General features: G+C 43.1%; 1 protein-coding gene across 2 annotated transcripts in view; it reads left to right on the forward strand.

Moving 5' to 3' along the window:
* Positions 1–27492, forward strand: part of MAPKAPK3 (MAPK activated protein kinase 3) — a 48043-nt gene that overhangs the window by 11051 nt on the left and 9500 nt on the right. For both annotated transcript variants that reach the window (XM_041465476.1, XM_041465485.1), the window contains exons 3-6: positions 22139–22278; positions 23099–23163; positions 25245–25324; positions 26731–26854. In XM_041465476.1, the coding sequence (XP_041321410.1) occupies positions 22139–22278; positions 23099–23163; positions 25245–25324; positions 26731–26854 (409 nt within the window). The remainder of the gene's footprint in view (positions 1–22138; positions 22279–23098; positions 23164–25244; positions 25325–26730; positions 26855–27492) is intronic.

Raw genomic sequence — 27492 nt, forward strand, 5'->3', positions numbered from 1 at the left:
GAATTGCAAGCTACTTTGGTAGCTGGTTGTATACTTATTCTTCATTTCACTTTCTTAACAAGTATCTGGCTTTGCATCACAGTTCATGGTACATAAGTCGTGCTTAATAAGGGCAAAATATCTGCATAGCTGTCTTGTGTACTGGAATTAAGTGGTTTTCTACGTGTATCATGTTTAGTTGGGAGGGTTTAAAGTTGATTTTTTTTTTTGTTTGGTAGTGTTTGAAAACCTACAAAGTAGTATCTTCTAAGATTGCTGGCACCAGGGTGCAGGGAAGCAGAGTGCCAAGGTTAGAGTGGCACACAGAGAAAGGTCAATTGATTTAGAAACAGTCCCAGTTCTGGTGGGTTGGTATCAAGTAGAACTTTTCTCCAGTCTCTTAGCCCTGTAATAACTTTTTCCTGGTGCTGAGATGCTGTTGTTAAAGGCCTCATGAAGGCGAAGGGAGTGTGAGGGTGACTTTCCAGCTGGATTTCAGAAACCCTGCTTGCCAGGGTGTCTCTGTTGTCACAGGTGTGACTGCCTTGGCTTGGGCTGGGCCTCTGTTATTGTTGAAAAATGACAGGACACTCAGGATGTGCAAAAACTGACCTCTTGCTGCACTCAGGAGGAGGAGAAAACAGCAGTATACATTATTGATAAAACACTTCATACAAGAGCAATTAGTTCTGAGTCTTTCCCACCTCTGCTGTCTGAATCAGTTGTGGAGGTGTGAGGGAGGGTGAATGCTGTGTTGTGTGCACAAAAGCAAAGTTTCCCAGGGAAAATAAGGGAAAAGTTCTCACATGTGTTGGTTCAATGAAACATCCAACGCAGCAGTAGTAATTTATTGTTAAATGCTTCTTGCTGTTTGTGGCAGTCTTCATTTTTGGCAATGTGAGGTAATAACTGTGTAGGACTACTTGGGTCTAAAACCAAAGCAGTATTTTTCCTTGGTCCTGCAAGAAAGGAACAGGTTTCACAGGAGGGCAGTTCTGGAAGAGGAGAATGGCTCAAGCTTGGAGCCTGGGCAGTCAGTGTGAGAAAGGGCTGTGTGACAGAAATCTGAGGGTAGCATGGAAAAACATCCATGATCCTGCTCAGTGTGGAGCTTCTCTCCTGTCTTCTTTCCCATCTGTCCCAAGCATCAAAGCTCATGAGGAGATTGGTGTTTCTGGTTGTGTTTATGTAAACCCCCTAAACTCGAACGCCTGAGGCCACTCAGGTGCTGTGACTGTATTGTGTGCTCAACAACTGCTTTCTAACTCAGTCATGCAAGTTCCAGATATTTTTTTCTGCTTCTTGAGGATGCTGTGACTGGGCAGACCAAAAGGGAAATTTCTGTCTTTTAAACTTGATCTTGCATCTGAGCAAGTTAAAATAGGGATGGCTTGGTAGGGGGAGGTGTTGTTATTATCACCACTGGTCACCAGCTTCTTGTGTGCACAACACAGCACCTTCATCACCGAGGAGCAGTGCTCTGTTTTATATTAAAAATTAATAACGTTAATGTGTCTCATCATCCCTTGGTTTCCTGCTGTGTAGGGGATTACCAGGAGACTACTGCTTGTCATTCCCCCTTTATGTGCACAAGAGCATTAAATGCTCTTTGGCTGAGATTAACACTGTTAATATATTATTAATATAAATGTTCTGGTTTATGTTGCTTCTTATTACCAAGGGCTCCTCACCTTCTCTGAAGACCAGTATTTTTTAAAGCTCCCAATTCTACCAGGTCTCGATGGTTTTGCAAAAGAGCTCACCAGGATAGAATTCCCTCAGTTTCAATTTTTTAACTTGAAAACATTCATAGGAGGAACTTTTCTGATGCAGTGACCCTACTGAGAAATTAGGCTGCATTGAGGTGTCTGTTCAAGCCTTCAAATGATACTTAAACTTTAATTAAAAAATAAATTAACTTTAATAAAATAATTTACACTTTCATACCACATGTAATCTAAATCTGCCAGTTACTCATTGAAATACCTTCTACCTGTGGACTGTAGCAATCTTTAGATTCCTGTGCACATATTGTTGCATCATCATACAGAATTCTTGACTGTTGCTTTGGGTCTGCACAGAGCAGTCGTGTCCCTGCTTCAAAACTTGTGGGGTTTTTCTAATTTTCTGTTTACTTTTAGAAAATGGGTTCATTACATTTATAAAGCACTTTCCTAACCACACAAATAGAACGCTGTGCACGCTGGGAGCTGTCAGAGTGTGTTGGTCACTGATTCCTGCAGCTGAGACATCAGGAGCAGTGGTCTCTCCCACTTTGGTGGGACTGATGGCCGTTAATGGTCCAGAGCTGACTGCTTGTTTGGTAGGGAGTATTTCTAGGGAGCCCAAAATCAGTATTCCTTGGAACTCTGACACCCTCCCCCTTGTTTGGGAGAACTTCATCTGCAAATACTCGTGGTTTTGTGCTTTCTTTCAGTTTATTCCACGCTTTTTAACTTTTTTCTCCTGTGTAATCAGAGCAGAAGTTGATTCCCTTCTCTTCCACCCCCACCTTTTTCTGCTATTCATTCTCTGGAAGGATTACATTTTAACTACTAAATGTCAGTAAATGTCAACTTTTGCTACCACCCCAAAACTTCAAAATTTTTATTAAAAATTATATGAGGGGAAAGTAATCTGTGAGACATCACTCTATACATTTTTCCCTTTTTCCTAAGTTCATTTAGCAGTCAATAAATAGAAATTGTAGTTTTGAAGTATGATTAAATTTGCTTCTGATTTTTTTTCCAAACTACTAAATTTGGTGTTTTCAATACATAACTTTTTTTTTTTACTAAGGCACCAAAAAAGAGAAAAAGTAAAATTGCTTTAAAAATAAAACCAGAATTTGCAATTGAACTTTTTCTGAGGCAAGATAGAACTGTAATATCTCTACTTTTTCTTTACAGCTGATATGCTCCCCATTCAGTGAGGCTTTCCCCCCAATTTTATTTTATTTTTACTAGTTATACAGAAATATAAGCTCTGATATATTATTTGCATGTTTCTTATTTTCTGAAATCATGGACCTTGTTAGCTCGAAATAAAATACATTGGTTTGCCCTTTTTTCTTTTTTGTATGTATCTTTGTGTGAGAACATGAAAGCCAAAATTTGTATTATTTAGAGAAAAGGGAACAAATAATCATTAATTAATGGGAACTGTAGCCCACTAGAGGCTTGTTAGTAACTGCAAATATACAACAAACCCTAACTTGTAGGATGAGTAACTAAACCAAAAATTTTAGATGCCTTTCTGCCTTTTTCCTGAAAAGCCTGTTGGAGTTTGGCTTGAACTGGGAGCTCAGTTTTGAAGCTCTATTTGTTTGCTCACTGACTGTGAAAGTAGAAGTCAATAAGCATTTTGGGGAATACTCAGCCTTCTGTACATTCTGTAAATCAAGGATATAGGAGAGAGGAGTCCCAAAGCAGATGGTGCTGCTGCCGTTCCATGTAACTGTGCTGTCTTTGTGCCTCTGACCCTCCAGTAACCCAAGGTTCTTTCATTTAACACTGTCCCCATGAGGTCTGTGTTCCAACTTCCACATTTACATCTTCCTGTCTATCCACACAGGATTATATTTTTACATCTTAAAATTTGCCAAAAAACGTGAGTAGAAAAATTTGGAAATATGAGGCTTTTGTTCAGCAGAATATGCCAAAGTTTACCTCCTTATTTTGTTCAAGTGTTCCCATGGAAGACTTGGAGGAGCTATGAGGCACGTTTAGTATTTCTGCTGTTTGGCCGAAGTACTTTTTACGTGCAGTTGTAACTTTTCCATGCAGTGTTAGTAGGCTGGGGGAGCAGTGGGGAGCGTTCCCTGTGCTCTTTCCCTCCAGGCTGGGCTGGGAGTTGTGCTGCTCTGCACAGTGGCTGCTGCCTATGGAGCTGTTCTGGGGAAGGAGCACAATCACTGCCCCACAAGGACTCCATGCAAAGGACAGGCTTTCATTGCATGAGGACAAGGAGTATTCTGGGATGGGTGTATCTGTTCCCCCAATGCACATGCTCTCAGGAGGCATCTCCGGTACCACCTCCCAAATGGCTTCTCTGCTGGGGTGACCAAGGTGCAAGGCTGAGAGCAGCTGAGTTGGTCAGGGTGATCTGCATGATGACCCCACAGATGCTGAGCGGGGGCCCAACTCAGTCTCTCAGTGTCAGTGTTCCGTATGAGGAGGAGCTGAGGGCACTTGGTTTGTCAGCCTGGAGAAGACTGAGGGGACACCTCACTGGGGTCTCCAACATCCTTTATGAGGGGCAGTGCAGGGGAAGGTGTTGATCTCTTCACTCTCATGACCAGTGGGAGGACTCAAAGGAATGACATGAAGTTAGGAGAGGTTTAGGTTACATATCAGAAAAATGTTCTTCCCCCAGGAATGGTGGGGCACTGAACAGGCTCCCCAGGGAATGGGCCCAAGGCTGTCACAACTCCAGGAGCATTTGGATAATGCTCTCAGGGACAGGCTGGGGATGTTGGGATTCTGTGCAGGGCCAGGAGCTGGACTTGGATGATTCCTGTGGGTCCCTTCCCACATGAGAGCTGTAACCCAACACTGGTGTTAGGGATTTGTGTCTGCAGCTGGCTGATTGAAAACCTGATCCAGCTGTTAGCACTGCATGGCTCACAGGAAGCTTGGCTGCTCCCAGAGCTGCTTCTGTGCACTGTGCATCAGCCTGCTTCCCCTTCCCTGACACTGCTGTTGAACTGGGGTCTCTGCTGGAGCAATGGACAGAGGTATTATAAAAGCCATAGAATTGGCCAAACAGTCTCAGACTTCTTTAGTTTGATTACATTTATTTAAAATTCTCTTCTTAAAATATAATGTATTATTCATTGCCCTAAAAGTCAGGGAGTATGAAATAAGTATCTTCTAATTTCACCTATTTTATTGATAGCTTGAAAATGGAGAAAAAGAGGCAGCAAATTACTTACCCGTGGACTTGGTAAGATTAAAAAAGTAAGGTACACAAAGGATCTGGTATAGCCCAGTAGAACTGAGGAAAATAAAACCAACTAAAGAGTATAGTGGGGCTGAAAGACATGGAGATAATGGCCCTTACTGAAAGAAGAGAACAATCAGATAAATGAGTTTAAGAATTATTGATTTTATTATTTCAGTTAAAACAAAATCAGAGTGGTAGAAAATTACATGTTTTTTTTTAAAGGCAGTGTAGTGGCACAATTTTGTGTAATATAATGCTGAAATGAAGATAATTCCTAGTTTTGATTATTGGATCAATCCGGCATTAATAAAGGTATCAAGTCTTTTATTCAAGTCTTTCATTCTTTACTATACCAGAAAAATTAGGCTGTGTTTGAGCAAAGCAAATGAAGAAGTTGCAGTAAAAGATGCTGAGAGTTGTGTTAAGTAATTGATTCCTCTGCTTTTGTAAATGATTTTCAAGCAGAAGTGTGAGGTACAGATTAATAACAGTAAAGTCATCAATACAATGTTACAAAATCAAAACAAAGTGGAAGACATGTACTTCTGCAGAAGATGTGAGAAATAGGCAGAAGTAAAATATTAAGCCTAATGCATGCAGATACTTGAGTTTATCCCTTCTGGGGATTAATTAATGACAGCACAGTGGCATTCAAGAAGTTAAAGAACTTTCTGTGGAGACCCTCAGTTATATTTGGTGCATCAGGGTTGATCTGATTTGCTGCAATAGTGCTGGAACCACTTCATGTGTGGATGGAACTGCCTTTGCAGCCTGCAGATCTCAGCATCAAGTGACAGATACTGCCTAGCAAGGAAACATCAACCATCTGAATCGTTCCAAAGCAGATCCTTCTGGATAAGGGGTGTTTGAAGGGAGAGCAGTGATGAAAGCTGAATAGATGTGGTTTGAAGACAGCGTCAGGAAAAGGCATCTCAAAATGCTGATTACTTTCCTGATGTAATTAGCCTCTAGGGCAGTATCAGAGTTCATTGTGGAAAGAAACAAAAATAACCACCAAAGTCATTGTCCTTGCTCAGACAAAATATCTGTAAGTTGAGAGAGTGGTTTATCTTGGTGAAGACATCAGATCTGTGACTAATGTGATAAATCTCTTGTAAAAAAGAAAAAAAAAATAGATGTCAGGAAAAATGATGCTATTGTGAGGTCAGTGCTATGAGTGCTCTTTCCAGGGAACTCCACTGTGCCTCTGGAAAGAGGCTGAATTGGGCTGGACCAAGAGCTTTGCTTCCTGGTGGGATTGCCTTGGTCTGCATGGCCTCACACATGTTAGGATTTTGACAGATTTGAAGGATGGTTTTTCCTGTGCTGAACTGAAATAGTTTTGCAGGAATTGTTTGGGCAGAATTTTTTCAACCTTTTCCAGTAATAAGACTAGAGGAAAAAGTTGTTTTGTCTGCATAAAATACAAATTTAGTGTCAGTAATTTGCCAGTTACTTGGATTTGAGGTTCATAGAAGGGTGAATTTTGTTCTGGGCGTGTCTTGCCCTGTCACCCTTAAAATCATCCCAAGTTCAGCCAAGTTCCAAATCTGTAATGATCAGTCTGCTCTCACATACACAAAGCTCTCATAAACTGCAGTTTTGTGTTGGTAAACTGAGCATTCATTTGTAGGAGATGTCAGGATCTATGCTGTGTTTATACTTCTGACTATCTTGCACTCTGTATTTTCTATCCCACTTAAGGATTTTTCAGTGCACAGACAAAAATATTGGAGTGGCAAATGATTGATTTCAATAGCTGCTTTCATTGTCCTTGTTCAGTGTATGGATTTCTCTATTTCAGGTTAGCTTAGACCTGCTCTGAAAGCAGGGTTTGGTTTTTGTTCATTTCCTCCTGGTTGTGCTTTGAGGTGTTTTCCCTCTAATGCCTGGATCACAGATCACTGTTATTTTCACAATGCAGCTTTAAGATGAGTTTGCATTGTCTCTGCTTTGTGTATGTGGAGCAGATGAAAAGGTTAAACTTACAAAATTCCACCAAATTTTGTGAGCTGCCTATGAAATAGGGTGAGGGTGGCTTGGTTTTGGTTCCCCCACAGCTACAAATTGCTCTCAAGCCCAGTGGAGCTTTTCAAACCCAAGCTGTGCCCCAGCTGGGAGTGCCCGGGACTCTGGCAAATCCAGCTGCAGTCCAGGATGGAAATGAGGAACAGGCGATTAGAGAGTACCTGTGTGGCTCAGCTGACTTCCTGAGCATTGCTGGAGACTTCAGCAAGAGGAGAATGCTCAGAGTAGCATTCAGCTGTGGTTAAACCACAAGACCCTTCTTTCTTAACTGCACTTTGCAGTGTCTGTGTGGAACGCAGAGAGATGGGAGGGCTGCAGATGGCAGTTCCTGTCACTCTGCATCCCTGCCTGCTTCCTGACTGGGTTCAGGTTGTGCTCTGCTGTAAGGATGAAGTTAAATGGGGAGGAATAGTGTGTAATAATATTGTGTTTAATACATACAAAGGGAGCAATATTCTGGTTACTCAAGCACCTTAATCATGAAGTTCACTAATGTTATAAAGGCCATTTTAATAATATTATAAAATATGTATTTTGCTTTTGGTAATTATCACAAAGACCTGTTATTAGCAAGCAGAAGATAGACAAATGGTTCTTTTTTTTCTGCAACATTTTATTTATTATGCATTTATTGAAAGGGTATTAAATGGTTCAGAGAAAACAATTTAGAGAAACAGCAGAACTGATGGAATTGCTCAGTTCTGCTGTGTGCACAGAATTTATATTATTAGGATTTATTACAGTTTCTGTCATCTCTGTTGAAGATTGCCAAATAATTTATGCCAAAGCACCCCACTGCAGTAAAACGTGAGAAAGTGACATCCAAAGACAGGTTTTGTCCCAAAAGAAGTCTGTGATCCAGAAAAGGATCTGAGATTCCTGACTCCAGTCTCTTAATGGCAAGAGCTTAGGCTCTCAACCAAGCCCTAGCAGTCCATGGGTTGCCTACACGTAAATACATTATCCTGTCAGAAAAAATCCATGATGAAATCTTCCAGGGAATTCCAGGGCCATGAGCTGCAGGAACCTTGGAGTCAGTGCCACAGGGAGAGAGTATCACACAACAGCCTTCAAGGAACACTGCTCAGGAGTTCAGTGGTGCTCAGGTTATTGTTGATGCCACCATCAGTCCCTTCCAATGAAGCCTCACTGCTCTTCCTTTGTTCCTCTGAAGCCTTTCCAGTGAAACCTGCAACCTCAGCCTTGTCTGCTTTACTGCTAATTGATTTATTTTTTAGCCAGGAACGTGCAAAGATGGTGACTCAGTTTTTACTTCTTATTTTCTTTACAAAAGTTACCTCATTTGCCTAAACTGGATCAGAACTTAAGGGGTTTGAGTTGCCAAAACTTTTTTACAGGTGCTTCTGTGTGTGCAGTGGTCACAAGACACACTGCAAATGGCCCTGGTGGGAAAATACACTGTATAGGCTGGGTTTTCCTTTCCATGCTGAAAAATTTCCAATTTTTATTGGCCTGGCATGAGCAGCTCAGCTGTGTAAAAGAATATCAATGTATCAGAAAAATTTAAACATTTCTGGGGATTTGGAACTGGCAGCCCTGTGTGTCCTGTGCAATACAAAGGATCCTTTTTGGGGTATTGCAGGAGGGAGGGAAGGCTCCAGGGCTGGAACAGAGGGAGGGAAGATGTGGGATTGTGGATGTGATGCCTGCTCTCTTCCATGTCTTGGAGTGGTAGCTGACACTGTAAATTCTATACTGACTTTACTCAAATAATAAAGACATGGAAACAAGATGTCTAAGCTAAAGGCACAATAAATAATAAATCCCCACTGAACACAAGAGATTATTGATAATAAGAAAATCTATGGTGACAGTATTAACAGGCAAAGAGCATGGAGATGGGAAAGATAGGGTGAGGAATGTGACTATTGACTGTGTGCCCTGGATTTTAGGACAGGCAAGAACAAATGTGTTTTGGAAGGTTTGCATAGTCAAAGGAGATAATGTTATCATATGTGGCCTAGATGAAATCTGGACTGAAAAATATTGCAAGAATGTGCAACACTATAGACTATTTATAAATCTGTAATATTTACATTTGATGGTATCTCTACAGAATGCAACCTTTAAATTTCACCTTTCAAGTGCCAGAGAGCACTGGGATTTAAATATATTTCTTTTTCTTCTGCCAGATATCTGTTTGACTTTGTACCTCTTGCAAGGTATGTAAGACAACTGTGTGGCTGTATCCAGGAGAATAAAGTTATTGCACACATTGCAAAACAGCCAGGAATTCAAGGCCAAGGCCTGCAGAGTTGAACAGAGCTCAAAGGTGGGGAGAATTTATTTACAACTTCCAAAACATGGGCACAGTGCAGCTTTAAAAGTTGCAGCCAGACCTCTTTTGGGCCGAGCAAGAGGTGGGGTTGTGGTAAATGTAAAATTTCAAGTTTCCAGACATGTCTAAAGGAGCATGGCAGGCTCTGTGGCTCACTTCACTTGATTCACATTATTGGATTGGTTTCTGTTTAATTTTTAGTTCCTCTAAATCATTGCTAATTTGAAGATGAAACTTTATTTTTTGTAACTTTTTTTTTTTTTGGTTTGTGGGTTTGGTGCTATTCTGGGCTAGCCAGAATTTGGGTCGTGAAAAATAGGCACTTAGTCATTTGAGTTAGGCATCCAGACTTCAGTCCTGTTCCTGCAGCCAAACCTTATTCCATCTTTCTCAACGGGCAAGATAATTTTTCTTTCTGATTCAGAGGCTGAATCACCCTTTATTAGAAATTGCCTGGGTAAGCACGTTACAGAGTTATGAAGAGGCTTCACTTTCACATTCCAAATCCCAACTTCTTGCGGTCTTTTCACAGAAGGTTCCCTGGGATACGTGAGTGAAACAGATATTTCTGTAGCAGTCCTTTGGGAAATAGCAGGCGTGGTTTTGCAGTAGTTCTTGCTGTGGCTGTGTATAATCTAGAAAGTAAATGCAGCTCTGGCCTGGCATCCCCTGAGAGTCCTGGGTGCAGCTCTCTGCTTCTGCCGCTCTCGAGAAACTTGCCTTAGGGGTATCTTCCTTTTACAGGCTCTCCTCTGAATCCCCCTCACCCTGTAATGAATCCATGTATCCCTGAGGAGGTTTTCTTGCTAAGACTCACCTTTTCTTTTGTTGTGTGACAATTGGTTTTGGAAATACCTCCCTTAAAACTGAGCAGAAAGTGATACTGTGATTTCATGAAAAGTTTATCAAATACAGCAATTTGTATCCCCTGCGCTAAGAAACACCCAGGAACTTTTAAAACTCCTCACAAGAAGTGAGAATAGCCATACTCTTCCCAAAATAGACATTGGTTCCCCCTCAGCTGGGCTCAGAGGAATTCAGGGCTATGTCCCTGTTTTGCCAGCTTGTGTTTCAGGTGTGAAAACTGGGAGGCACTGCACACTGTAGGCATGCAAAGAGTTCTCTGTACGAGCTGGAAGGACTCAGGTACTGAAGTGGAAGACCCACATCTAATTCAGGCAGAGCAAGGGTCTGGAAGGAGATTTCTGCAGCCAGACTTAATAGGAATTTGTGCATTATCTGATCTGGAAATCCAGGGTCTCTTGGTGGTTTTCCATGGTGGTTCTGTCCAGGACCTAGGAATGCTTTTCTACCAATCTGCTGTAGATTTTCATGTGGAAACTTCTAGTTTTGACTAAAATAGTTCTAATCTTGCAGTTAGAAATACAGATAGTGATAATTATGAATTCTGGCAGAGTACCCCCCTCCATGTTCAAAATATCACATACTCTTAGTTTGGAATAGTCACTTCTAAGAAGAAACTGAGACTTCAAGAGTTTTGAGTTTTAATGCAGTAAGGTTTGAAAAATGTCTCCAGCTCCTGCAATAGTTGATATCATCATTTAGTATTAAGAAGTGTTTTGAAAGGGATCGCGTTTGATGACCTGGTTGAGCTCGCCCTGCAGAGCTGTATGGTGAGAACAATGCATCACTGTCTTGATGTTCTTTCCCTAGACCTTCAGGGGTTCTCCTCCCTCACCCACAGCAGAGCACTGGGTGTGGAGAAGCCTGTGGTGGCAGGGACACTGGGATGCTCTTTGGAGGTGGTCTCTTGCTGGTTGTGGGCAGCCCTCGTAACTCCCATTAGAGACTAATGGGGGGCAGGAGGGTCAAATGTGTCAAAATTTACAAACAAATTACCCCCCACCCTTGGTTATGAAATGGTGAAATGGATCAAGAGATGGTTTCTAAATGTTTTCAAAGCAGCCCCTGCTTGGGAAAGTGTTATATGGCCATATATAAATAAACATAAAGCATTTTTGGTGATGGAAGAAGGATTAGCTCATGGAAGTTGAAATTACCACCACCTGACAGGTCTTGGACAAAATCCTGCATATTAAGCAGGTGTCATCCACATCTTCTGGGGTGTGGCATGATGTTCAAAATCTGCAAATTCCCCTTACCCTTGCAGTCTCCACCTGGGGATCTCTCTTCCCAGGCAGAGGGAAGAGCATCACGGCTGAGTGCCTTCTCCTGTTGCCACTGCCTGCTGTGAACTGCTGGAGCAGCTCTGTGGAGGGAGCAGCAGCTGCATGCTTGGACAATCTGTTTTCCTGTTAGCATGGCTTCAGTGCAGGGATGTTTTCCTGTTCCCTCGTGGGTCACATCCAGGAGAATGAGACTGGATGAACACACATTGCCTCTGTGAAAGCATCACCTCAGGAGTCAGGAACACTTCCATGGGGCAGCTGTTTCCAGGGTATTGATGCTAGCTGGAAGCAGGCAGGTGGCTCCTGAGTCTCTTTTCTGTTGCCCCAGCTTTGTCACTCCCTCCTCCCCCTGCCTCAACTCAGACTCTCTCTCAGACATGCTGACTTGTGGAAGTGAGCCAACATTGCAGTGTACCACAGGCAGCTACTGCTGCAGGGAGAGGAGGGGAAGGACAGTGCCTTAAGAAGGGGAGATGGATATGCTTCAGCTTGGAAACATGAAAAGAATCTAATTCCTGGAATGATTCTTGTTTTTCATCAGTGCTTTTGCTACATCTCATATTTCTGACCCCTGTGCAGTCCTCTCAGCACGGTGCTGCTTTAGACGAGACATCAAAACATCAGACTTCCAAATATTCCTGAGATCCTCCTCCTCTTCCTTTTTCATGTACAGTCATGAGGCAGCCAACACAAGGCAGGAGAGAGGAAAATATTCAGGAATGGGAAGGAAATGCTCTTGATTTTGGCAAAAAAACACCCTTCCATTTAAGCTGCTCCTGCTCTGCTCTACCTTTGTAGTGTCCAGCTGCTTCCTGTCAGCTGGTTGCAGGGACCGTGGGCCATTCCTCTCTAACCTCTGTCAAAGAAATGGAACATGAATGTTGGGGAAGGAGCCCTCTGTTCACACCTCTCACTCCACAGTATATCCTGGGACAGGGAAAATCTTTAGAGTAGACAAGGTGTCTAAAAACTGAAATAAAGTGAACAGCAAAATGGAAAGATATTCCATTCCCTCGGGATGACTGGGGAAATAAAGTCTGCTTGCCTGGAGTAGCTGGGAGCTGTGACTCACCAGGAACAGGAGTTCTCAGCTATTCCAGGAGAGTCACCAGGGACTGGGTTCTCAGACAGGCAGGGTGGGAGCCTGGATGGGCTGGGCAGATGCCAGGTTTGGATGGAGAAGGGGAGCTGTGGTCAGGAGGCTGTGGATTAGGAAGAGGGGGCATTTACCTGGTGAGGGGATCTTAATTAATGGTGGCTGGCAGGGTGTTTAAGGTTTCTGAAGGGAAGTGTGAAGGAGTGTATGGCTTTGTATGAACTGCCAGATCCCAGCTGCGTTCCAAGAAGTGTTTTCCAGCATTGTGGATATTAAAGAGTACTTAATCAAGTAATGAGTTCTGTAAGGCTTTAGCTGCTCCAGGAGTGTGCTATGGGGCTTGAAAGGAAAGTCATGCTGGATTCTGTGGCCATTGTGACAAAGCAGAGCTGTAACCAGAGGTGGCTGAGCCAGTGCACCCAGCAAAAGCCATCAATGAGAATTGTAACATAAATTACAGTTTTACTGCAGTGTCACTTGCCTGTGTTGATTCCATCTGTTGAATTCCCCCTCCCCCTGGAGTATTTTTCTTTTCTTTCCTTGCTTTTCCTGTGTACCAGTTTACTTAGCTTTAGAACATATATTCAGACAAAATAAGGACAAGAACTCTTGGGAGGAACAATCTACTTTTTCTCTTAATGCCTTCCTTTGCATTTCTAGCTCTGCTGAATGCCGCAGAGTTTTGTTTCTGTTCACAGTCACACTATTCTCTGTCATGTCGTGGCTGTACACAATAAGCAGTTCCACGGATCTTTATGCCTGGAGGACCATTAAGCTTCCATCCACAGAGCTGTGTACTGAGTTGTGCCTTAGAAGCAGATACAGATCTTTGCTTGAAAATGCTGACGGCAGAGCTTGCACAGACATGAGTGTGAAAACATATAGCAGTGATTTGAAGCACTAAAGAAATCTTACAGATGTCCTTGCTGAAGGCTTTAGGGCTTTGTTTTATTTTTGCAGAGGAGTTAAGTTGCCACAGGTGACAGCTTTTAGGATTGAGCGTTTGATGTTGCGCTGGCCAGAGTCACTCCAGTCAGCTTCCAAGAACTGGGTCAAATCTCAGTATCTGCTGGGAGAGACGTGACGTGGAGCTGCTGTCAGTGCCACCGATGCCAGGGATTTAGCATCTCCCATAAGATAATGCTTAAACAAAGTAGATGAGCCCCATGGAATGGGAGAAGGGAGTTTTGAGAGTTGTTTATTTCTGGGTCCTTTGGATGATTTAGGAGTACTTGAGACAGACAGTGCAGCAGGAGAGAGACACTGCTTGGTCATGCGACAGAATGCACAAATGTGGGTGTAGAGGAAGGAGAAGTCGAGGAAGAACAGCTCTGTCTAAGAGCTGGCCTGGGGTGGCACATTGCCAAGCTTTGCATGCATGGATGGCAGCCTGAAATTCATGTGGAAGGGGATGGGAAGTCAGCTAAAAGGGAGTTTAGGTGTGTGGGCAGTGGTATGACAGGACAGTAGCTTTGTTCTGAATTTCTCTGCCAAATGATGGGGCTGTGGAGGAGAACAGAGCTGCAGGTGTGGGGGGAAGCTCATTAAAGTGTCAACTGTCCCAAAATGGGGCTGGTGTGCAGAGAAGGGTGAAAAGAAATTTGCTGTGGCAAATGGCCACAGCAGGAATCCAGCAGGCAACCCAAAGAGCCTCTGTCAAGGCCTTCCTGGGAGATCTTGAGTGATTTAATCTTCATGACTGTAGTCACACAAGCAAAAAATACAGAGAAAGGCTGGGTGACAGCTCAGGTTTCTCTCAGAGCTACTGTTATCTGTTGTTAATGAGATTAAATGTGTTCCTAATTTCTGCTTTTACCTTGTTTATTATTATCACATCTGTTAATTTTCATACTGCTGATTAGCGCAAAGGCTAGGAAAGAGAACATCAGACTTAGATCTTCTCAGTGCCTTCTGCCACATCCTGCTCCAGCAAAGCTGTGCCATGGCTTACTAATGTTGGTATCATTGCCCTGCTGTCCCACACAGCAGTACAGATGATTTTCATGGCAGTTAGAACTGAAATTAGAGCACTCAGAATAACATCTGTATTGCTCTTTCCCCTTCTTTCTGTGGAAATCATGTGTAGAATGTCACTGCTAGTTAGATATGCTGTAAAGGAGTTTTGGGTTTATTAAAAAAAAGGAGAGGTGTAAGATGAAAATATAGCAAAATATAACAGAAATGGCATGGGATAACATTATTGGGAGGAGGGGGCATTAGAATGGTTTAAATGGAGCTTAGGAACTGTGACTGTCAGTACTGGGAAGCGTGTGAGAGGGACACATCCTGGCAGGCACGTTCCAGCCCATTTCATGGCCACAAAAAGTGCTGGTGTATTGTGGAGGTGTTGCTGCATCACAGTCATTGCAGAGAAGAACATCAAAGGTAAGGAAATACAACTGGCACTTCAGAAAATAGAAAGAGGTTTTTGTGATGGCCATAGTTCTTGTGGAAAGCTGTGTCTCAGTCTCAGACTGACCCCAAGACAACTCTGAGTCCTGGGCAGGCAGGATGTGTCCTCATTGTGGGAGATTTCACTATGGCAGGTGTCAAAACTGCTTGCTGTGGGGTATATCTTCAAGTTTTAAGTGATTCTTTATTTGCTTTGATTCAAAGCGTGAAGATCTTAGACATCTGGAAAATCAAGACTGTAGTCTTGAATTTACTTTAGTGTTCTATGAATAGCTAAAGTCATAGCAGAGGGAAAGTTTGGCTGAAGATGTGAGGAAGTGCCACAGTATTTTGTACTGCTGCAATTTTCTTACACAGCAAAGTTTCACAAGCAAGGTCCATTCATTTTGCTCAGCCAAGGACTGAGTTGTATAAATTACTGAATCCAAGTCAGCTGACTCCTTGTTATCAGAATTTATGAACACATGGCTGGCAGGAGTGAAGTCTGTGTTGAGGGGTGAGGTTTTTTTCTTTTTCTTTTTTTCCTCTTTTTTCCTTTCCCTTTTCAAAGGCAAACCTCATTTCAGACACTTGAGTAAAATTACTAAGAAATGTCATAATTTTCAGCTGGGATTTTAGGTTTCCTTTTCCTCAATTTGGAAATTTAGGAAGAGTGAAAATAGTGGCAGAGCTAGAGATTATTTTATTTTAATCACAGATTAGCATGTCTGGGGTTTGGAAGGGGCTTTAGAGCAGGTCTTCCCAGCTGCTGAATATTGACTGCAGGTGTTGAATGCAGTTGTCAGTGCTGGCTAAACAGCATTTTGTGGTAGAAATTGTCATCAAGAGAAGGTAGAGAGAAGAACTGATTTCTAGGCATTCTTGTATAAACAAGTGTTTGAGGATGTTCCTGTCTAGTAGCAGCATGTTAGTAGCTGTTGGTGATTTATTTTTCTTCTAAAATCCATTTGCAGTGTTTTGAATGCAACAGAAGCCACATGCACCTGGTTTGCAGCCTGTCACAACTGAGAATAGCTGGAATCTTACAGTGCTAGTAGGAATATTTTTCCATACACACAGAACAAGCACAGTATTAAAATACAAAGTAATATTATGATTCTAGCAAAATACATAGCATGCTTTTTATTTAAGTCCTTATATAGCCCATGGTATTGAATGTACAGTTGCATATGTTTGGCACTGCAGTCAAATACATTCATGTAAGATTATCAGAGTATCAGGAAAGTCACTTTTCTTTGTGGGCATTTTGGCTCATTTTTGTGCTTCCTTTTATGTCAACCTCACATGTGCAAGGGGATACCTTTGAAATGTATCCTGGCCCCCAGCCTTGTCATTTCAGCTTCATTCCCTGTATCTCCACTAACATTTATGAGCAAAGACAGCTGACCTTTGCAGAGTGAATGGCTAGTTGCATGTGTAATTAGAGCATTAATAGTGCTATGTCTCATTTATTTACCTCAGGTTGTAGAGTCATAGCGAGTGCCTGGTGGTGACTCGAGTACTGCTACAATAAATAAAATTCAGAAACCACACCAAAGTTATTTTTGAGAGACCTGGTTGATTCACTGCAGGAGAGAGGCTTGGAGCAAAATAATATTTATGTGGTGTGTGCTCTCTAGGGGTGAAGAAACAGGAGTGAGCAAAGTTCTTCAGCAGACTTTCTGTACATCCAGAGCTCAAACTCTTAGGAAGAAAAAGAAAAATCTCTCTGTTAAACTGTTCTTTTTCTCTTCGTCCATTCCAGTCTTTTCTCCTGTTTTCCCTTTAAAACATGTGTGTCAGGAATTGAAGTCAGGTGTGTCAGCAGGGAGCTGATTTCAGCGTGGCTCTGACTCCACGTGCAGAGAATCCTCCCCGAGTCCTTTGCACTTTGGTTTGTGCTGGCAAGGCCCCAAAGATCTGCTGCAGCTTCTGCCATGTCCAGGATTAGCTGAGTAGAGACTGGAAGAGTGGAGGGAAGAGGTGGATAGAGAAAGGCCCTTCAGTGCAGGCAGTACAACCCTGCACTCAGTAGGTGAGGGAAAGGATTCGATACCACAGGCAGGCGTGATGGAAAATTGTTCTACTTGACTGTTGTTCCTATTATTAGCTTGGAGAAGTCCACCTTTGGGACTGGCTGTCTGTCTGAGCCCCATGGAGAGGCCAGGGAATGCCAGCTGTGGTGGCAGCTTGGACAGCTCTGCAGGAATTGGGATGACTGTTTCAATGAAGCCTCCAAGCAGGTTTAATTTCCAACGGCCTAGGCTGGATTTGAAATAACAGCAGAAAATTGAAAGGTTTACAGATGACTCTCTGCCTGTGCCTGCCCTGGTTTTAGCCCTTAGACTGATGCTTCAGTACTAAATAATTCCAGCAGAAGTGTGTTGTATTGCTTTCATTTTAAAGAACAGAATGGGTGCTTTCTTGGAGATTTGCAGGAGTGCCATTGCACTTGCTGCCATTGCAGGCACACACGTGGCTTGTGCTGCAGCTCCCCTGACGGGCACTGCTGATGCGTGAGGAAGGAAACCTTGATCATTTCAACTCCTTGACTGTTCTAACGCAAAGGATGGCTTTATCCCTTCTGAAGAGATCTGGAAACAGAGAAAGATTGTTAACATTGAATTAGAAGATATATTGGAAATAATCAGGATGTAATAAAAGACAAAATGTCCAAAGCCATATTGATAGCTCTTTTTTCTTTCCTTTTTTCTTTTTTTCCCCCCATTTCTTTTAGTAGTATAGGGGAGGGAGGGGATGAAAGAAACATTATCTAAGCCTCTTTTTACCTTCTACCCCTCTTGAATAAAGAATGACTGGAAGAACTGCTCTGCTGCAAATGGTGTCAGGTTCTGTGCATCAGTGTGAATTCAGTTCCCAAGGCTTATTTGTAGGACTCAGCATTTTTGTAACAGCCACACACAAAGAGGAAAGCAAGCAAAAAACCCCTAAATTTAGCCCCTTAGACCTTTTATTTTCCAGCTAGAGACATAAGTAAGCTAGATATAAGTGCCTGTATGTCAGTATTGCATGCTGAGGACCCTTAGGACTGAAAGTTTCTGCAGGTTCCATTTCTTTAATAATGGGAAGCCTTCCTGTGAGGAAGATAGCACAGAGATTATAAAACTGATTGTTTTGTGAAGGGGAGTTCAGATTCTGAAATTGGTGCATATAAGAAAGACATGGTTGTAGTGTCAGATGCTGCTTTATTGTAGCACATGGAGTAGATGAGAACTGACCTGTAACACTTCTAATCCAAGCACAGTGGCTGTTTGGAACTGGGAAGAACTGCTGAAGTTTAAAACAAGTAAAAAAACATAGCAGAGGTCTTAGGTCTTAATCTCCTATGTAGGGAGCAGAGAGCAGGTCTGACGGGAATCTGTGTAATCTGGCAGTGCATAATAAAGAGAAAGTACTGAGAAGTGGTTGTTTCCTGTCCTCTGCCTGTTCCCTACCCATGCCCATGATATCTTCCCTCTCAGTTGTTACAGTTTCAGTGTCCAGAAGATCACTTGCCACTCCCTGGAGCCCTGAGGTTATTTCCTGTATAGATCAGACCATGAAGGCATGAGGACTCCTGCTGTCCTTCCTTGTGTATACCACACTGAATCAATGGAAAAGCTATTAGAAGATACTGTGTCACTTCCCCCCCCCCCCCCCCCTTTTTTTTTCCTTTTTATCAAGTAGTTCTGCACAGGAAGAAATTCCACAGAGCCAGCCTTCCAAACTGCAGTTTAGAATTTGTTTGGCAGGTGCTCCCCAACCCCAGCTAGGCCAATGCCCCAGAATAAGAGTTCAGGCCTCCCTGCACTGCCCAGGCCCTGAACTGGCAGCACATCCTGGAGTGTCTGCTGGCATCTGCCCTCTTGTTCCTCAGGAACAGGCTGAGCACTCCCACTGTGCTGCTCTTTTCCCTCTTCATCTTTTTCAGATATTGAGGACAGTTGTGTGGATCACATCCTGTACTTTCTTACCTTCCATCCATCACCCCTGGTTTTGGTGACCTCCCTGTTTCATCTGCTGCGTTTAGGCAGTGGTTTGATGATGCTGAGCTCCAGCAAAACTCCAGTTTATACTGGGCAGGGCCTGCTGCAGACTGTGTTGTCTGACCACACACTCATGGAGTTGTGCAAAGGCCGCTGCACTTTGTGTCATCTGGTCTCATGAGAAATTGGGAGATGGAGCATTTCTCTTGGGGTTTGTGTGCTTTTGAAATTGGGCTGGTTCATGATCCTGCCCACAGCCTATCATGACATGCTGTGACTCAGCTGAGCCCTGAGGGAACTTTAGGGCAGTGACTGGGGGCCCCTAAGGGCAAAGCTGCTCTTCCCTCAAACCACTGGAAAACTGATCTGAAGTTCTGGGTTTGTTCAGAAGTGCTTCTGCACTTTGTGCAATGTCAGGGAACTTGGTTGAAGTCTTATCAAAGCTATTGCAGCAATAGAAGAACAGTTGCTCTTTGGCTCAGGAAGATGGCAAAATACCCATTTAGGTTCCTTGCAAGTTTGTGATATTTAATCACAAGTCTAAAATATAGACTGTGTTTCTAAATTGTCACCTAAATTTTGCAGAAATGGGTGCTTTCAAACCTACATGGCTTTCATTTTACAAGTGCCTGTGTCTCTAAAATGTCTTAAAAGGTACAGATCTGCCTTCCAGTTTTAGACATAAAGATAAGATTTAATTTATTTTTGAAGTTCAGAAGAGAAATCCAAAGGTTAACAGTTGGTTGGTACATCAGATGTTACTTGGTATGTGTATGTGCTCTTTATTTTTGAATTTCGCTTTCTCTGCTCCTCCAGGTGTCATCTTGACATGAGTGCATTCAATCTTGGCACGGAGTGTACAAAACTTACTTGAAGTGTGGAGAAAAGAAACTGCAGCATCCTTGTGTGCATCCAAATGCTTGTAAAAGCTCTTCAGAGAGGGAGAATTGAATTCTTTGAAACAATTTTCATAAGCACTTGGTACAAACCTGAAAAATAGCATCTCTGTGCACTGTGCAAGCACAATAGACACAGATGATAGTGCAGTGTGCACTGTGCAAGCACAATAGACACAGATGATAGTGCAGTTACATTAGTATAGAGAATGGGGATGTCTGGTCAGTAGCACAGGATAGAGGAGAAGCTTTTGGAAGCGTCCTGCTCAGAAGTGGCATTAATCCAGTAATATCCAAACAATGAACACTGTAAGGCCTGGTTAGTCCTGGGGCTGTTTGGGCTTTCTCGTGGCACACATAATTTAATGAACTTTTGAAGAGACCTCTAGGCAACAGCCCAAACTCAGAAGGGCAGAGGGGAAAATTCTGATGGACAGTCCTACTGAGCTAGAGCACAGAGGCTGTGAAGGAAAGGCTGCTGAATGGGCTGATGGCTGAAAGGAGCAAAGCAAGCACACTTGGACTCACTAGCGGGCTCTTTGTCCAAATTGGAGCCATCTCTCTCTTTAGGAAGTTCTTTCTGTTGGAAATGAGGCCAGAGCCAGGCTGGAGCAGGAAGGAAGAGGCAGACAGTGATCCCAAAAGGGTGTGCTCTGGGTGCAGAATGACAGCCGTGCAGAAGGAGCTTGGCTGCCAGGGCAGTGACCTTGGCCAGAGCGCTCCTGCAGCCCCCGGCTCTGCTGGAATCTGGTGCCGTGCGGCAGCTCTGGAGCCCGGCTGAGGGCCCCGGGTGGGCACAGTGTGGCTGCACATCAGCTGCAGGGCCAGCTGCCCTCCTGAGCCCACTTGTCCCCTCCTGCAGCCTTCCTGTGCTTCACAGAAAAACAAAAATGTGCCCTCAGCAGAGGAGCACTTGTCACCCGTCTCCTGTTCCCAGCCTGGAAGACAAGTATTTACCCTCCTTCCAGTCATTCCCAAGCCCTTCCCCAGCATTGTATGCTACAGGCCTTTCCTGCTACATTACTTTGTCTGCTCTGCTGAAAGGGATGCTGAAGCAGCAAAGAGGTGTAAGATTTTTTTACCCAGTGATGTAAATTGTCTGTATTGAAAAAACAGAATTTGCATCTTCCTTCCTGTGACCTTTCAAAAATATGTTTGCCTGTATTGAAGGTGCCTGTGACACCATTTGTGGCTTAACTTTGCTATTGGATGGAAATAGTTTCCTGCTCTGATTCATAGGTTCCTAATGACAGGTTACATGTTAATTCTTGTTTTCAGCAATTATCATGCAGTTGTGTTTTCACTGGAACCTAATAGCAAATGTGAGTGGAAAGAGCTTCAGGCTAAGGCCTAATAGTCATTAATGATACTTTTTATTTGCCTGTCTGAAAACAGTTGTTGTGGGCCTTTTCTAACATAAATACATCAGAGGTGGTTGTTCTTTGCTTGTTTTTCATTCTGTTTCACTACATTTAACGATGCTTTATATAGCATCAGTTTTGTTGCTGCTCCATCATCACCATGATTATTACCATAGGGCATACCATATCAAACTCAGATCACAGCTGCATTGTGCAGGAGCTGTACAAATGTGCAGTAAAGGGAGTCTCTGTCACAAAGTGTTAGTGGTGTCTGGAGAGCTGAGGCAGAGAGGAACAGGCACGATTCAGCAATGTGCCCCTACTGCACAAAGCTCAGTTGTGGTGTTGGGTACAGAGCAGTGCTTCAGACAGGAGAGGACACACTTCCTGTGCAGAGGTTGCAGGATCAGGAAGGATGAGTGCTTGCTGCCCTTCTAGAGATCAGTGCCTTTAAAATAAACTGGCCTTGCAAGTGACAGAAAAATGTTCAAGCATCTAGATAGCGAGAGGTCCCTTTCTTACCTTGGTGGGGTCAGAAGTATGTGTTCTATTTAAGAAGCACATTCAGAGTAATGAGCAAAAGTCCTCATTGTTTCAAATCTCACTTAATTTACAGGATTTGCACAGCTCCCACCTGGAAGTCTCTTCTCCCAGCAGCTGGGGGCAGGTGGGAGAGTTATTGTCCTTAGGAGGGGGATTCTCTGTTTAAAAGTTTTGCAAACACATAAAAAAAATTTGCTGTTTCCCATCCAGAAGTGGCTAAGATAAATCCCTCCTCACTGTCATTCAAGGCCCTTCCAGCTCTAAGGGACCAATTGTTTCTGTATTCCTCAGTCTAACACGTTGGACAGCCCAGAGAAGGTGAAAATGTCATGATGGATTCTCATCCTTTGGCTGGAGAAGGTTTTCTCATCTGGAGCTCATCTCTGAGCCCCAGAGCACGTTGGTGCCAGCTGCTAGCAGGACGATGGTGCCTCGCTGACTTTGCTCTCTGCTCTTTCTCCACAGCTCCTGTACGACAACCCCAAGGCCCGTCAGGAAGTCGAGTATCACTGGCGAGCCTCGGGGTGTCCTCACATTGTCCATGTCCTGGATGTGTATGAGAACATCCATAATGGAAAGAGATGCCTGCTCATTGTCATGGAATGGTATGGACCAGGCACTGCCTTTGGAGGCATGGAGGGAGTAGGAGAATGTGTTGGCTTAGGTGGCAGTTGGGAGATTTCTCAGCAGCACAATTTTGGTTTGTACAGGAAATGTCTTGTTCCCTTTATGGAACTGATAAGGAAATGTGCAGCTGCTCCAGCCATCCTGTGTGCTGGAAGAATGAGGAACCTTTATCAGAAAATAAACTTCCATTGTGCTCCATAGCAATTGTCCTCATTAAAGAATTGACTGATTAATACACCTTTGAAAGATGTCTCTACCAATACATTCTGCTTTAGTTGTGATCAGCTTCCAAGTTCAGATGTAAATCCAATGATCCAATGTGATCTGTCTTGTCATAGCTATTTTGACTCCAACTTTCCCTATTCTCTCCCTAGTCTCCAATACCACAGTTATTGTCCTTTTCACTGAGGACAAATTAATAATTCTTTTAGGTGTCTTTGCTTCTTTTTTTTTCCTTCCTCTCCATCCTTTACATGAAACAAGATTATTGTCAGCCTTCCAGTGCCAGCATATCTGACTTCCCATCTTTGTGTGCCATATTCCCTGTGACAGGGTACATTAAACTGAAAGCATCAAAATTCCCTGGTCTTACTTTGTTTTCTATTTATGCCATATTAGAATGGCTTTCTGCATTGATGTGAGTGAGTGTGATGTTTGGGAAGCACTGACATAGGAGGCACATTGTAATCTTTATCTGTTCCTGCTGTGGTTCCATGAGATTATATGGATGCACAGTCAGGTGTTAATTTTGTCCTTTCTGCTAACATAAGGTGGGGGTTTTTGTGTTCTTTGTTTCAGCATGGAAGGAGGAGAGCTGTTTAGCAGGATCCAGGAGAGAGGAGACCAAGCTTTCACTGAGAGAGGTAAAACATTGCAAGTTCAATTTTAAAGTTTGTGAAAGATTTCTTTCTTTCTTCTCCATTTCTCTGTCCCCTGTTTCCTTTTAGGAATTTTTCTTTGATTTTAGCTATGGTGGTATTTGGTGTTGTTATTATTGTTATTTATCCCACTGTGTGTGAAGAGTGATTTTGAAAAGTTCCCGAGAACCAGGAATTATGAGAATTGGCCAAGTTCAGGCAAAATGTGGAAGGTTTAGAGAAAAATCTTTCTACAAATCTGCTCAGCTTTTTCATTCCTGTACCGTGAGAGTGTCTGTTCCTCTGATTCCTGGTCCTGTGCCAGAGCACCTCTGCTGTGATCAGTGCAGCTCCTGCTGGGATCTCTGGCTGTCCCTCAAGCAGCATCACTGCACACTGTTGGGTCATGAGTATAATGAGCAAATCACATCTGATGAAACATCTCCTGTTCAAGGGTTTTAAAGCACTACTTGAAAGGAAGTGTTATTAACCACACTGTAAACAAACCTGCCTGTCTGTAGGAGGAATGAGCAAGGGTAAAGCCCTGCCATGAGGCAGGGACAGAGCTTGCACTAGACTAGTCTTGCCATTTTTATCTTCTTTGCTATTTATTATTGACAGAGATGACAGGTCTGCTTGACCATGGTTCTCCTTGCCCCCTCACAGCAGACAAGAGTTCATTTCTGCTCAGAGTGGAACCATTAATGTTTGTAAGGTGATAATGTTTGTAACTATTGGCCTGACAAAATGATTAGAAGCAGAAAAATACACACCTGAGCTTGCAAATTACTGTGACTTATTTTGCAGGTCTGGGGTAGAGGCCAGTCTGTTTTCTTCTCATGTGTTTCCTAGCCTGGGGTGAATCCTTTCTAGTCCTATAAGAGACTTATGCAGGGAAAATGAGCATTTTTAGAAACTTTATTTGTTCTTCTCTAAAATACAAATTCCAGGGAGAAAACTGATTCCATGAATTTTAGCAACTGCACTCTACTAAAAACATTATTTTTCTACATTATAGAGCATTGTACAACATAAATACTTACTCAGAAATCACCTGGTTAAACAAAAACCGCCTTCATTCTTTCCTGAGGTAAATGAGCCCTGTGCCACTGGATTCCCCAGGTTCACTGCCTGTTTATATAGCCACAGCTTCCCATTAGGACCAGGAAGGAGGAGGTTGTACAAGGCTTTCTCCAAGGAATAGGAGTGTTTCTGCATTCTGATTGTCCTTGTCTGAAATTTTATAGTTTCATTCTCAGGCCACGTGAAAAAGGATTCCAGGTTGCAGTACAAGTTCTGCCTATGCAGAGCCCAGAGGATCAGGTTGAAGTTTCTGTTGTTTCCCTGTCAATGGAGATGTGATATAATGCTCACATGGAAATGTCATTCCTCCCTTCTCTGAAACCCCCCCCTGTGTAACTGAACCCTTCCAGACTCCCAGAGCACTGCTGTTGCAAGGTAACTCCACCACTAGAATTTCCCACTGGGGCTATGTTAAATTTTTGAAATTATTTCAAAGGTGGCAGTTTGGCCTTTGCTGAATAGAACTGTTGATTTTGTTCCTCCTGATGAAAAACTTCTAAAGACAGCGAGGAATTAAGATGTGACCTATGCTAAAATTACTATATTGTTATGTTGCTCTATTTTTAGCAAATCTGATATATCATCCCCCTGAACTAGAAGCTGAAAGTTAAATTTCTGTCTCAAACAACCAAGGACACATCCTGGACAATCAGAGATAGGTTCTTGTTGGGGCTCCTTTTCTTAACAGTTGCTGCTTGTGTACCTGCTCTGCTCTTGCTGCTTTTTTTGGTGAGCAAATTAAAGCATGAATTTCCAAGCTCCTGAGGAGTCTGAGCTGTTGGTCTGCAGTGCCTGCTCAGGAGGAGACTGAGCAGCCAGGCAGTCGGGGGCTTGGTGCCTGCAAACCCAAAACACAGGTGTTAGGGCTAATTTTAGGGTTTCTCTAGTCTTGATGCTTGCCCCATGTTCCAGCAAGCTGTTTGTAAGCCATAAGAATTCCCAAGCATGTCCCTGAATTACAGTGGGAATGTTAATGTGACCTTTCTCTAAAATTGTATTTATAGAGGCCTCTGAAATAATGAGAGACATTGGGACAGCCATCCAGTACCTGCACTCCATGAACATTGCACACAGAGACGTCAAGGTGAGGCCTCAAGGTGTGTGGGCCGGGGAACAGAACTTATGGCAGGAAAAATTCTGGGCAGCAGTGATTTTAACAGAACTGGGAGTGCAGTCAGATGGCCAAAGTGTCCCTGTTCCTCTGCCAGTGTGAGAAAGGATTTGCTCACTAGTTTGCAACTAGTCCAAGGTTGGAATATTCATGTGTGCTAATGCCTTCCAGTTGTGTACGGAATGCAGAAAAATCTCATGATAGTCAGATGCTTAGTTAAAGAGGTACTGCCCACTTGCAATCCATTAATTAGCAAGAAAATAGCACTCCTTCAAGTGAATATATAACTCATAGATGCCTCTAGGTACAGTCTTTGCCAGTTATTAGTTGCTTTCAGCATCATACTTGTGTTAAAAAAAATAAACCAAACCAAACAGCAAAACCCCCTTCAGAAAAAGGGGAAACTTCTGGGAGGAATAATATCAATTTCATGCACTTAACCTACTTCAATAAGTGTGTGAATATTTGGGAAAACAAGGAGATGTCAGTTACTGCCAGTGTTTAATGAGGTAAAGCTTGAACCCCAATCTCGTTGTGGGGCTTTGACAGAGTTTGTAGGGCTGTATTTTGTGTTCATGCTCTGGTGTGCACAGCACAAGCAAAGCTGAGCTCGCTGCACCCTGGCATTTCCAGTGCAGAGACACAGCAGGGGATGGAATGTGCAGGACAGCAGGGCTTGTAATGATACTGAGGCATCAGATCAATTCCACAGCTCTGAGCTGGTGGATTTTCTACAGATGTTTGTGTGGTTAGCTGGAGGGAGAGCTGACACATCATGGTGTCACCAGGGGGTAAACTGGGAAACAAGTTGAACTAATTGGAAATAATGGAAATACCCTGTTGTCCCTATTCTTGGGCACAAGAGCTTGTATTTCCCTCTGTGCCACTTCTGTCTGTATGGAGTATGGAGCAAGAGTGGAATTAACTCAGGTTTCAGGAGACAGAGGAGGGGGGCAGCAAAGGGACTGTGTCTGTGTCAGTTAATTTTGATGGAGCTGTGTCAGTTGCTCATGGGGGCTTTGGCTGAGGATTTCCCTTGTCCTGCCCCTCGGTGCTTGAGGCACAGTGTGATGTCAGATCAGCTGCTGTCACCACACAGATCAGTCCCAGGAAGTGCAGGGAACTGGGAGAGGTTCAAGAAGCCAGACTGGATGCCCATTGAACAGGGTTTTGTGGTTTTATCTCCCAAATAACCTTGCTAAGAAGGATGTTGATGCTTAGTCTGAGGAAAAGTGCTGCCTGTTGGGAGGGAACTGTCTGTGTGTTTGGTGGGGTTGTGACAGAAGTAAGAAGACCTAAATGGTGGGTGGGTTTGACCTGTCAGCTCATTAGAGACATCTCTTCATTGTCCTGTTTATCCTCTTTTGGTGGCCTTTCAGCCTGAAAACCTGCTTTACACATCTAAAGACAAAGATACTGTGCTCAAACTCACAGACTTCGGCTTTGCCAAAGAAACCACTGTAAATGCACTGCAGACCCCCTGTTACACTCCTTATTATGTGGGTGAGTTATCCAAGGCACATTTCTTCTGTGTTTCAGTCATTCCTTCCCTTGCAGTGGGTGGGAAATCTTCTATTCTGGATGTAATGTGAAGTGTTAGCCTCCAGGATTTAAACTGGGATCCAATCCAAACCTAAAGTCTGGTTCCAGTACAGTTCAATGCTCCTGCTTTCTGCCTTGGTGGCAGAGGAAAATGCCTTCACAGGAGATAGAAATGAAGGGGAGAGAGAGAGAGAGGTAATTCCTTCTGATTACACATGAAGTAATCCTGATGTTTCCTCTAAATGATGCAATAAAAGCCATTATTTGAATTGAGCTTTGTGATATTTGAGTATTTGTGTGCTAAACTTCCCATAGCTTAAATTAAAGCAATAAGAGAGAAGACTATTGCCTCAGCTGTAAAACTTCTTTAAGTGGCAAATTGAGGAATTGGTAATAAAGAACCGACATGACTTAATCACAGCAGAATTTTTCCTTCATTTTGTCCCAAGTTGAAGCACTGTGTAATGAATGCCACAGCAGACTGTCCTTCATGCACTCATTTTAGTCTTGAGTTAATAGTCATTCATCATATGGTTTGACTGGGGCACTCCATGCTTGGAATTTCTTAGCTGGAAAAAGGACTTAATTTGTTTGAAAAA

This window comes from Pyrgilauda ruficollis, unplaced genomic scaffold (genome assembly GCF_017590135.1).
Source record: "Pyrgilauda ruficollis isolate IOZ18807 unplaced genomic scaffold, ASM1759013v1 scaffold10, whole genome shotgun sequence".
NCBI lineage: Eukaryota > Metazoa > Chordata > Aves > Passeriformes > Passeridae > Pyrgilauda > Pyrgilauda ruficollis.